General features: G+C 37.5%; 1 protein-coding gene across 1 annotated transcript; it reads right to left on the bottom strand.

Annotated features, from left to right (window-relative positions):
• Positions 1–6,733: 6,733 nt before the first annotated feature.
• Positions 6,734–7,666, bottom strand: LOC114690744 (olfactory receptor 10J1-like). Its single transcript, XM_028865629.1, has one exon. It carries the CDS (start codon positions 7,664–7,666, stop codon positions 6,734–6,736), a length of 933 nt encoding a protein of 310 aa, XP_028721462.1.
• Positions 7,667–12,770: the final 5,104 nt, after the last annotated feature.

The raw sequence follows: 12,770 nt of genomic DNA, 5'->3' as shown, positions 1-12,770 counted from the left end.
TTGTCTTGTAGCTTAGAGAAAAAGTATCTTCATCAGAATATCAGCAAAATAATAGAAAAATTATTATGGATCCAACAGTGCATAAAAAGAATTATAAACCATCTTGGATTTATTCCAGTAATACAAAGTTAGATCAATTTTCAAACATCAAGCATTGGTATTGTCACATTAGCATTTTAAATAAGAAACTTTATGATTATGTAAGTGAATATAGAAAAAATAATTTAACAAAACCCACCACTCATTTACAAGAAAAACTTTACAAAAGCTAAGAATATATGGTAATTACCTCGGCTTGATAAAGATCATATTTAAAAAAAACTATAGCTACCATTGTACATATTTAACATAATTGCAGAAATTCTAGCCCTTTGAATAAGGCAATGAAATGAAACAAAAAGATATAGATGAGAAAGGGAGAAAAACATCATCTCTATTTTCATATATGTTTATATGTATTTTTAAAAAGATCTCAGCATATCTATAGAAATAAGATACAACAAACTCCTGGTGTGACTAAATTAAGCAAAACTATAGCATATATTATCAAAACACAAAAATCAATTCAGTTTTGGCAGAGCAGTAATAAGCATGATGAAATAAAAATTTTAAATGCAGTATCAGCCAGATGCAGAGGCATATGCCTGTAATATCTGCATTTGGGATACTGAGGCAGAATGATCTTGAGTATAAGACGAGCCTGAGATACATAGTGAATTCAAGACCATCCAGATCTACACAGAGGGGTTCTAATGCAACAACAGTCACAACAGACATACAAAAGAAAATCATTTATACTTTCTCCAAGGAAAATGAATTGCCTAAGTGTACAGTTAACAAAACATGTATAAATATTATGTGCTGAAAAATTAGATAAAACTACATAATTGAAGGTAAATATTGTCTTCATGATCAGAAGACTCAAAACATTACTTGAGATTGCTTTTTCAGATTGATTTGTAGATTTGATGGAAATTCCATCTCAGTGAGACTGTTGTAGACATGGAAGAGCTTATTACAAAATGTGGATTTAAAAACCACAGGCCTTGGGCCAGCCAGAGTGTTTGGAGAAGGAATAGAAAAGTGAGAGGAATCATGTCACTTAACAGTTCTTGTTTAGTTCACAGAGAGAGAAACTGGTCGAAACCAGACTCCAGGCCACTGTAGCAATACAGACAGCCCAGAAGTTGATCCTCAGACAGCTGTTTGATTGACATATCACAAAGGTACAAGCACACTACCATGAAAAATCTTTTAACAAACAGTTGGCTCAAAGCAATTGAGCATCTGTGAAGAAAAATTATTCTTTATCTACACTGCATGCCTTATGTAAAATTAACACAGGATGCAGCACAGATTACAATGTAAAACTATCACAACGAACATAATTTAAAGAAATGTGAAAATTTTTGATTCAACAGGGACCTTAAATGAGTGGAAAATAATTTTTAATAATAACAAAGATTCAAAAGGATTAGGTCAATCTCCTGTAAATTTATTTGTCAACGCAATGGACTCTCAATAAATTGCCATCAGAATTTAGTTTGTATGATTCATGTTGTGAGTAAGTTGTACATGTTGCTTTTAAAATTTGTATGAAATGATATGAATAACAACCAAAAAAAAAACCAAGAAGAAGAATGACTGCGTATAACTGAAATTTAAAGTTATGAGTGTAAATGCTATTGACCAATTGAATGAATACAGAAATGTGATTGAATTGAAATTTTATGACTATACTAAGATTCCCACAATATAAGTTGTTCCAGTTTGAAATGGGAAAAAAAGAATGTTTTGTCATTGGAAATGTTATCATGAAAAGAAAAAGGTTGAACCCCAGGAAATGCCAGTATTTAAAGGCAAATAGGAATTACCATCAATAAGGAAATCAACTGTGGTAAGGCTGAGTTTAACATGGCCATTATGCAGAGTCAGAACTTGGAATACACAGCTCTAAATGGGAAGTCTCTATCAAATTCCTCCTTTCAGGGCTCAGGGAACCCCAGAGAAGAGGAGGCAGAAAGAGTGTAAGAGCCAGAGGAGGATGAAGGACATGAGGAGAACAAGGCCTTCTAAATCAACTGAGGAAAACTCATATGAACTCACAGAGACTGAAGCAACAAGCACAGGGCAAGGATGGGTCTGTCCCAGGTCTTATGTATATATGTGTGTGTGTGTGTGTGTGTGTGTGTGTGTGTGTGTGTGTGTATAAAATAGCTTTCAGTTTAGTACTTTTTGTGACCCCTGAAAGTATTAATGAGTAGGTCTCTGATGCTTGAGACCACTTTGGGCTCTTTTCCTTCTGTTGGTTTCCCTTGTCCAACTTTGATATGAGGGTTCTTTATTTTATCTTATTATAATTTATTTTGTTTCATTTGGTTATCTCTTAGAAGCCTGTTCTATCCTATTAGAGACAGAAAGGGGAAAGATCCGGATGGGAGGGGGAAGTGGGGAGGAGCTGGGAGGAGTGAAGGGAGGGGAAATTGTAACCAAGATATATATATATTTTAAAAAAGGGGGGGGAGTACTTAGACAATTATATATATTTTCTGGATAAAAAGAGAATCTACTTGAGATAGCAGGAGGAGAGGAATTAAACTGCCCACTGTGAGTTTAATTTGTCCCTTCAGAGAAAAGCAAGGAAGCAAGGGGCAGATGGCCGGCATGTCTACTGTATATTAGGTATTTCTAGACTAACTTCCTTCTTCAAGAAATAAGGCCCCTCCTAAAGTGCAGGTCTAATCAACAATTCCGAAAAGACAATCATCTTTTCAAATGTCATCAAAACACATCAGGCCATACATGTACTTGGATAATGCTTGGAAAAACTGATAAATGCACAGTTTCTGGAATGTGACCATGGATAGACAGAATGCTCTTCTTCTAGCTTTGATTGACAAACTCAAATATGTAAAAATATACATTGTCATCACCATAATCCCCACCTTCTCCATTCTCCCTCCAATTCCCATTTTCCTTGGTCCTTACAGTTCCCCTCTTTACACTTGTATCTTTTGTTGTTTTGTTATTGGTACTCACTGATTTGGGGCCCTGTATTTTAACAGTCTTTTCTTACTACTTTTTCTTTTTTAGCAAGAAAATAAATCTCTGTCAATCCAATAGATGTATTGGTCATTGGAGCTAGACCTGTGCAAAATCAGAAAAAGGCCCTCTTTCTAACTAGGAAGATGGAAAATCTTACCCTACATATCAGATGGAGGTATAGCTGGCAGACAGGATTAACCTCCAGTAAGGGAGATTTGAACTCCATTCTGATGGAGGCTTGTGTACTATTGGAGAGCTATACTTTTAAAATGGGATTTTCTATTCAAGGGCAATAAGATTATGGCAGGAACTTTTTTCCTGAAGGTTCCAAATGAGAAGTAAATGATTTCTGAATTTCCAAAGTAACAAACTCTGGGTAGAAATCTTGTGGGCGGTAATCTAATGCTTCTCCTCTTTTTCCAATTGTTATTGTTATTCCACATTGTTCTAGGAGGTGTTATTTGTCCTGGGGAAGAACCAGAATAAGCCATAGGGGAAGTCAACTGCATTTAAAAAACACTCTTAAAAACTTATAACTAAAACATTCTTATTGAAAACTGAAAGAGGTTTTAAGTTTAGCAGACTTTTCTAGAGGGGAAATCCTTTTATAGTTTGGAGAGAATGATTTTGAATATCAAAATCTGAGCGCTAAAATATTCTATATGTGAAAAACCCAATGTGAGTATGTGTAGCTGGAAGATTTCCTGTGTCCTGCCTGGCCTGAGGTCAGGACAAATCTCTCACCCACAGTCCCGCTGCCTTTTATAAAGTAATCACGCAGAGGCTTAATATTATTTATAACTGCTCCTCCATTAGCTCAGGCTTACTACTCACTAGCTCTTACACTTAAACTCTGCTCATTTCTGTTAATCTATATGTTGCCATGTGTTCCGTGGCTTTACCTGTGTGCCATTACCTGCTGCTCCCTGGAGAGCAGGCTGGTATCTCCTCACTCAGCCTTCCTCTTCCCAGAGTTCTCCTTGTCTGCTTATCCCCCCCTATACTTCCTGCCTGGCTACTGGCCAATCAGCACTGTATTTATCAACAGATTAGAGCAACACATTCTCAGCATACAGAGTGACATCACCCATCAAGTATGTAGCTAAGAAGAATTTGGGGTTTTCTGTTTGAATAACATAAAGACATACAACCTTTGGCAAAAACAGCATTGCAGTCAGTGGGATACTGAAGGAGGCAGACTTTTGGTCCTGCCACCAGCTAAACCTTGATGCCCTCATCAAGTACAGAAAGGTGTCAGTGCATCAGGGGAGTGTGAATGTTCCTCACATTCCAGAGAAGCCTCTCAGAAAGGCTTGAATCCTGGCAGGGAGAGAGGGGTAAGTAAGTGAGGTGTTAGGTGAATGGTTTGAGGATACCAAATTGACTGTAGTTCACTACATCATAGGAACACAACTACAGCTGAAGAGTCTAAGCCTATAAAAGGGTAATGGAGAGATGGTGGACACAGAATGGCCCCAGGCTCTCCACAAGCAAGACATGAGGTGCAAGAATCACACTGATGAAAGACCACGGAAATACCAAAGTCCTCTCAATGCATAACACTAAGGTTGACTGTGGGTCATGTATCTTCCTGGAATCTAACAAGTGGAGGTAGACATGAGCATGGATGAGGTTTCTTTTCCTCCAGGCTAGGAAATGTTGCCCAGAACTGGATTCACTACAGGGCATTGTGAAGAAAATTAGAAGGAAAGCAAAGAGCCGAACCTCAAATTCATTTTTTACTCAGCCTGGATTACTCATCATTGACTGACTGGGTTTACATGGAAAATCTAGGTAATTTTTCCTCCATCAGGAGTATTAGGGATTCTGAATGAAAAGGCAGACAGAAAGGAGAACTTTCTTAGATTTATTTCCCTGGATACATGGTGTATCACATGCACATTTTATTTGATATTTCTGTATTTTGACAACATTTTACAAAGAGAATTATGTATACTCATGTATTCTTTGTAGTTATTGAAGTTAATTTCTCGATACAATAAAACACTTTTATTTGCTCAATAATTATGCTCTCCAATTATTAAGTTTTATTCATTACTTATGTCTTCCCACAAATTGAATCTAAAATTTACCTCCATTGTTCTCTTTTTTCATTTTTTGAGGTAAGGAAGAGTAAATAGTCTGTTATTGTTTCATTTCTAACTCAGTTTAATTGAATTTTATGGGAGTCTTCATGTCAGAATTCCTGACTATTTACATTGCTCAGTTTTTCAGCACTAATGGAATCATCTAATTTATTTCACAAAGGAGCTGTCATGGTGGGAATTTCCACCAAATTCCTTTTCCTTGCCCTGATAACTTGGTTTACAAGTAGAAGAGGGAGGCTCCATTAGGAAGACTTCTGCTAAATTCCTTCTGCCCCTCTAACCCTCCTCACCATGGCATCTCACACTTTGACTCAACTCTCAGGAAGTTCTCAGAAGATTTCTTCCTAACCTTTCCTTCTTTGCCAATTTTAGAGAATTCTCAGTGATCGTCTCCCTCGAGTCTCCTCTTCCTTTCTGAGACTTAATTTCTTTCCTATGAAGGATGCTTTATTATTAGCCCCCCCCAAGCCCCTCTCCACCATCTGACTTCGCATCAATAAGAAGCAAAGAATAGACCAAGCCACTTGCATTCAGATGAAATGGCCAGACTCCCATGGCTATCCTATGTTGATTAGAAAGGTTTTCCATTTGATGTTCCCTTTCCTCTATACTGCCTCTCCTTATTCCCCCTACATTAGTAGTTCTACCTGTTGCAGATAGTAATTGTGGAGTTCCTTTGGAGTTTCATGTGTGGCTGCTTGAAGATAGTTTGTCTGGAAAGTTTTAGCTCATTACAAATTCATTTCTTTTTTTTTTTTTTTTTGATATATATTTTTTATTTTACAATACCATTCAGTTCTACATATCAGCCATGGGTTCCCCTATTCTCCCCCCTCCCATGCCCTCCCCTTACCCCCAGCCCACCCTCCATTCCCACCTCCTCCAGGACAAGCCCTCCCCCGAAGACTGTGATCAACTTGGTAGACTCAGTCCAGGGAGGTCCAGTCCCTTCCTCCCAGACAAAGTCAAGTGTCCCTGCATAAGTTCCTGGTTTCAAACAGCCAATTCATGCAACGAGCACAGGACTTGGTCCCACTGCCTAGATGCCTCCCAAACTGATCAAGCCAATCAACTGTCTCACCTAACAAATTCATTTCTTAAAAGGTCTCTTTAGTTTTGCATTGCTTATCTTATTAAAACACAAGGCAGTTAGATGTCTGTACTTATCCTTTCTATTCACCACTTGCTCAAACATCTATCTAATTTATATTAAGAGAATATTCCATTGAGTAATGTTTAATGTGTTTTTTATAATTCAGCAAGAAATAGATTGGTCCCTTTAAATTTAAGCTCAAAATGAACATAAGATCATACTTTGACCTTGTAATTATCTTCTGGAGTAGGGCCAATGGCTGTCTGTGCATAGGTCTTGCAAATGACCTGTGTTTTTATTATGTTAACAATGAGGGTAAAGAAATGTAACACAATTATTAGAGGCTGGCTCACAGCTCTTCTTTAGTCCTGGCCTTGACCCTTGCTATGACATATGAGACTTCTAATCACATGAGATCCTGGCTTTATAACTTTACGTATCATGTTCCATATGAAAAAGATGAAATTATTTGCTCATAAATTAGCAGCTATGATAGGGATTTCCTACCCAATACTTTCCTCAGAGCATCCTGGACCTCTTTGTTTCTCAGACTATACACAACAGGGTTTAGTAGAGGTGTTATAACAGTGTAAGTCACTGAAATCAGCTGGTCCTGGTCTCTGGTGTTCTCTGACTTGGGCTTGAAGTAGACAATGGAGGCACAACCATAATGGATCACTACCACAGTGAGGTGTGAGCTGCAGGTGGCGAAAGTTTTCTTCCAGCCATCAGCTGAGGCAATCTTGAGAATGGTGGAAATAATGAGGACATAGGAGATGAATAGGAAAGTGGCAGGTGCTGTGATTACTAGGAGGGTAAGAACTAATGTCAAGATGTCATTGATGACTGGCACTGCACAGGCCAGATTCAAAACAGGTCGGACATCACAGAAGAAATGTTCAATCAGTGAGTGGCAAAAGGGCAGCCTGAAAATGGACATCACCTGAACTAGAGAGAGAAAGAACCCTGTGGCACAAATCGAAGATGCCAGAATGACACACACCCTCCAATTCATGACAATGCTATAACGAAGTGGGTTGCAGATGGCCACATAGCGATCATAGCCCATGGCTGCTAGCAGGAGACAGTTGTTGATTCCAAATCCAAGGAAAAAAAAGAGCTGTGTCCCACAGCACTCCAGGGAGATGGTTTGGCTCAAACCCACAAGGCTCCCAAGCATTCGTGGGATGATGACCAGGGAATAGAAGGTCTCTGAAGTGGAGAGAACACTTAAGAAGAAATACATGGGGGTGTGAAGGTGGTGGTCAATACGGATAATGGTCACAATGATGACATTGCCAGCCAGAGTCAGGATGTATAGGGCAAGGAAGACAACAAATAGTATGAGTTGGTATTCTTGGAAATTGGAGAAACCTTGGAAAACAAACTCTCTTACCCCCGTGAAGTTGGCTCTCTTCATTTCAGATCTGAAAGATAAAGAGAAGGTCAACACTATGTCTTAGTGTCAGAGATGACCCTGAGTATACTGCAGAGTGAAGATCCTGTACAGCAGAGTCAGTTCAAAACTCCATGGATGGAGCTGTATGGAAGTTCAATCCATAAAGTCTTCATCTCCAAAACGTGGCTCCCTACATCCAATCACTATAACTTACATTTTAAAATATATACAAATAAAAGCCAGGCATGGTGGCATGTGCTTTTAAAAAGTTACTTGGATTTTATTGAAAATAGATTCTTCTCTCATATAATACATCCTGACCACAGTTTCCCTTCCTTCTACTCCTACCAGCTCCCTCCAACCCCCTTGTCTCTCAGAACCACCCATCTCTGTTTCCTCTTCAGAAAAGAGCAAGCCTCTAAGAGATGACAGCCAAACAGGACAAAACAAGATACAGGAAATCAAGGCAAAAGTCATATTGAGGCTGGACAAGGCAACCCAATAGGAGAAGAAATGTCCTAAGGGCTGGCAAAGAATCAGAGATACATCTACTCCACTGTTAAGAGTCCCAGGACAACACCAACCTACCAGCTATAACATATACACAGAGGACTTGGTACAGACCCACATAGGCCTCACGCTTGCCTCTTCAGTCTCTGTGAGCCCATATAAGTCCTGCTTAGTGGATTCTATGGCCATGTTCTCCTTGCAGCCTCTACCCACTATGATCCCTGTAATCTTTCCACACCCTCTTTCGTGGGGTTAGGACTTCCAATTTAGACTCTCTCTCTTCATCAGGTTTGGCTGTGGATCTCAAACTCACTCCCATCTTCTGCCTCTCTGATGGGGCCATGTGCTTGTAATTCCAGAATTGGGAAGGTAGAGACAGAAAGATCCTTGGGGATCACAGCCAGTCAGATTAGCCTCAATTAGTTCCAAGCCAATGAAAGACTCTGTTAGAAAATTAAAAAAAAAAAAAAAAAACAAATCAAAGAGGATGATATCTAGGGAGCAGCTGAAATTGGCACCTGGCCTCCATACAGGCACACACATGCACACATGCCTGCACATAATGTGTACTTTCACATACAAGAGCACACACACCCAAACGAAATTAAAAACAAAACAAGGCTGGGCAGTGTTGGTGCACACCATTAATTCCAGCACTTGAGAGACAGAGGCAGGCAGATCTCTGAGTTGGAAGCCAGCCTGGTTTCCAGAGGATGTTCCAGGACAGCCAGGGCTACACAGAGAAACCCTGTCTTGAAAACAAAAACAAAATAAACAAATAATGACCAACTCATTCCTTCATAAATGATAGACTGAGTCATTGGACTACAACTAAAGATAGAATTTAATTAGTTTTATTCAAGAACCTGATTTAAAGCATGCTGATCAAGTACATGTTGGTCCTTTGTGAAATTATAGAAATAATTGCCTATATTCCATGAAATTGATATCGAAAATTTTCTTAAAATTAAGTTATCTTTAAAAAGATAACTACATTCTTAGTAGAGAGTAATCAAATTAGAAAATTAAAAAAAATAGCTTAAAAAAGTCTATGTTTGGAATTCTAACCCATGGTTACAAGAGCTCATCTTGATAACTGGGAGCTATTTGGAACCAAATAGTAATAAAATAATATTATACCAAAACATAGAAGATGTTCATAGAAGATTATTAGAGTTAAATTTGTACTTTAAGATGTTCATTTTTAAAAGAGGCTAATACTAACCAGTAGAATGTCCCATCTCATTAAATTATAAAATAATAAAGACAAAAAGTAGAAAAAAAATAATAGGAATTGGATGGTACTAACATAAAAAAGAATAAAATTATAAGGCATATAAAAGTAAATGTTTATAAGTTTGAATGTAGGATGCTAGTGAAATTGATCAAGAAAATAAGAGAAGACATGAATAAACTTTCATAATAATCAATAAAAGAACATAAGTAGGGAAGATTCAGAGTAAAAAGAATAAAAGTAGCTTCACAATTTTATCTCAATGTATTTTTAGTAAAATGAAATGGTTATACTCCTAGGAATAAGTTAGTTACCAATATACAATATTTAATTGAGAAAACTTATACCTGGAACCATTATTGAGCCAAAAACCTGTGGATAGAGAGGTTCTAAGCCCCAGGGGAGGACGTACAACAATTATTCATACACACACACACACACACACACACACACACACACACACACACACACAACTGAATCCTAATGACTTATTCTTATAGTCATAGATGAATGCATATCTCAACCCTCATCAGACAACTGTCTATTTGAAGTAGATGATAATTCACACAGATATGTACATCTGTCTGAGGTTTAGAATAAGCTCATAGAATGCTCATCTATATCACCTCCCAAGGCCCAGGAATCATTGTAGCAGAAAAGGCAGAAAGTCTGTAAAAGCCAGAAGTGGTCAGTGAACACAGGGAAACAGTGTCCTTCAGACACAATGGGACAGTTGCACATAAGAAGTCAGAGCAATTGTTACATACACAATCCTTGTACAAGCTCAGACCAAATATCAACACAGAAAAAAGAGGTATATATGAAATCCCACCCAAGCAGAGGAGCTATTGGAAATTGATAGCTTCTTGAAGAAGAAGAGTCAGTTTTCTTTAAGACTTAATGCTGTCTCTGGTAAGTTGACCATAAATCAGTGGAAAGTCACACATCTAAGAATATAAGAGAAAAACAAATTGGACTTGATAGGTTAAAAAAAGGATACAAATTTGTGTGGACATGGAAGAGGTATATCTGGAAGCAGATGGGGAGGGGTGACAATGATCAAAACATTGTGTGAACTTCTCAAGAATCAATTAGAGACAAATAAACCAAACCTCCGAGAAGCCCCATTTCTTGGTCAAAATTAATTCTCAACTTGACACAGCCTAGAGTCATCTAAAGGAGAAACCTCAATTGAAGAATTGACTAGATCAAGTTTGTCTGTGGTCATGTCTTTGGGAGGCTGTCTAAATTAATGCAGGAAAGCCCAGCCCACGGAGGGCAACACCAATTCTCTGGTTAAAAAAAAAAAAATGCAATCAAAATTCAGGGCTGTGGAGCCCAGTCCCTGTGGATACATCTACACAACACTCAAGAACCGAGGCTCACCCAAAGAGGGTGCAGATTAAGATTAGGGACTTTGCTATGAAATTTGTGTCCTTCATAATGTCAGAAGCTATACCCATAAAGTATCAACAACTTGGCTGTCTAAACATGACATGAGTAAGGATGACACCAATGGACATGCCAGAAAGGATGGCAGGGAAGCACAAGGCTTCAACCATACACTAAGAACCACAGGCATGGGAGGAACGCTGGAAGAGACAGATAGTCAGTCATCTCCAGAGGAGAGCATGTGAATTGGTGTCAAATAGTCAGCCCTGAAAACACCACAAAACTAACATGATACAGACTGACTGGGTTATATTTAGGAGTATATATGCACGTAATAGCAATTAATGAGATTAAAAGGCCATGAATTTTAAGCAGAAGGGGGGAGCCATATGGCAATATTTGGAAGCAGGAAAGAGAAGAGAGAAATGGCATGATTATACTGAAAATTTAAAAATAAATGAAAAACCCAATCAGTGAAAAACATAAGAAACTTACTTCAAAACATCAATATTAATAAAGTTGCAATGTTATAGCACCATAGATAACACTTTAAAGCCAATCTGCATCTGAAATATAGGCACATTCTTGCATGAGATATTAACAAATTAAATCTATCAGTATATAAAAATGGTTAAAGGGCAAAGTTTTGTTTTAGGATGGGAATTTGTTTAGAATTAGAAGATTCCAAATATATGCTTCATCAGAAAAGAGTTTAAAGAGGTAAAGTCATATGATTCCCTTGAATTGCTACTAACACAGGTTTTAATTTTTTTCAATATTTGCACTTGAGAAGAACCTGTGGAAAGCTGAGAATAAAATATTTTCTCTCAGCTGATAAAGACAGGCAGCAATCCCACAGTCAACATCATACTTGGTGCCAAGGAATTGAAGGGTTTGCTTCATGATTAAGAACAAGATAAACGTGATGGCTTTATCTACTTCTCTTCAACATTACATTGGATATTCTAGCCATCCCAGTAAGGTAAGAAAAAGAAATTAAAGATTCAAAGATTGAAGAAGAAGAAATAAAACTGGCCTTTTTTTCCAGATTGCATTCATAGAAAATTCAATAGATGGTACTGACAAGTTATCAGAATTATTAAGAAACCTTAGCAAGCTTTTTGGCACAAAACTTATTATGTTAAACTTCCCTGCGTTTCTGTATTCAACAAAGTGATACAAAATTAAATCTAGGAAACATATCATTTATCATCATTTCAAAAAAAATATCAAGTATTCACAATAAAGACCTTCATGGAGAAAATTTCAAAACCTTAATGAACCATTGTAAAGAAGTTTGAAATAAATGGTTATGTCTATGAATTCTAAGACAATGCTCTCACAATTTCACCTAGTCCCAAATTGATCTATGGAGTCAATGCAGGTCACTCAAGACTTAAGTTGGTTATTTTTAATTTGTTGAATTAACAACTAATGCTAATATGTGTACATGAAATCAAAGCCCCAGGAGCATCCAAAGAAAGGAGAGGATTTACCTTCCAACCCCAGTCCTTACAGTAATCTTAGAGTAAGAAGTGGTACTGACACAGGGCAAGGCAATCACAGAGAGGGAAGTAAAATGAGTGCTGAACGATAATAAATATATATTACATCATAGGTGGGGATTTTAAAAATATCCTTGTGGTTGGTCCATCTAATATTTTCTATTTATATATCCCTTTCATTATTTGTTCTTAACATTTTATTTATTCTTTGATTACTTTTGCCACATGTGATTGCAATTATTTGTTGACTTTCTCTTAAATTTTCTTATTTTAAATTGAAAATAGATTCTTTTCTCAAACAATACATCCCGACAACAGTTTACAATCCTTCCATTCCCAGATTCTTTTTCCCACCTCCCCTCTTCCCCAGATCCACTCCCTTCTCTTTCCTCCTCAGAAAAGAACAGTCCTCTTAGAGAAAACAACCAAACAGGAAAAAACAAGATACAACAAGGCAAAACCCATTATATCAAGTTTGTACGTG

Source organism: Peromyscus leucopus, chromosome 15, assembly GCF_004664715.2.
Source record: "Peromyscus leucopus breed LL Stock chromosome 15, UCI_PerLeu_2.1, whole genome shotgun sequence".
Taxonomy (NCBI): domain Eukaryota; kingdom Metazoa; phylum Chordata; class Mammalia; order Rodentia; family Cricetidae; genus Peromyscus; species Peromyscus leucopus.
This window is presented reverse-complemented; position numbering and strand designations above follow the sequence as displayed.

Coding starts and splice junctions, on each gene's coding strand:
- LOC114690744 (XM_028865629.1), bottom strand. CDS start 7,666: ATGAAGAGAGCCAACTTCACGGGGGTAAGAGAGTTTGTTTTCCAAGGT.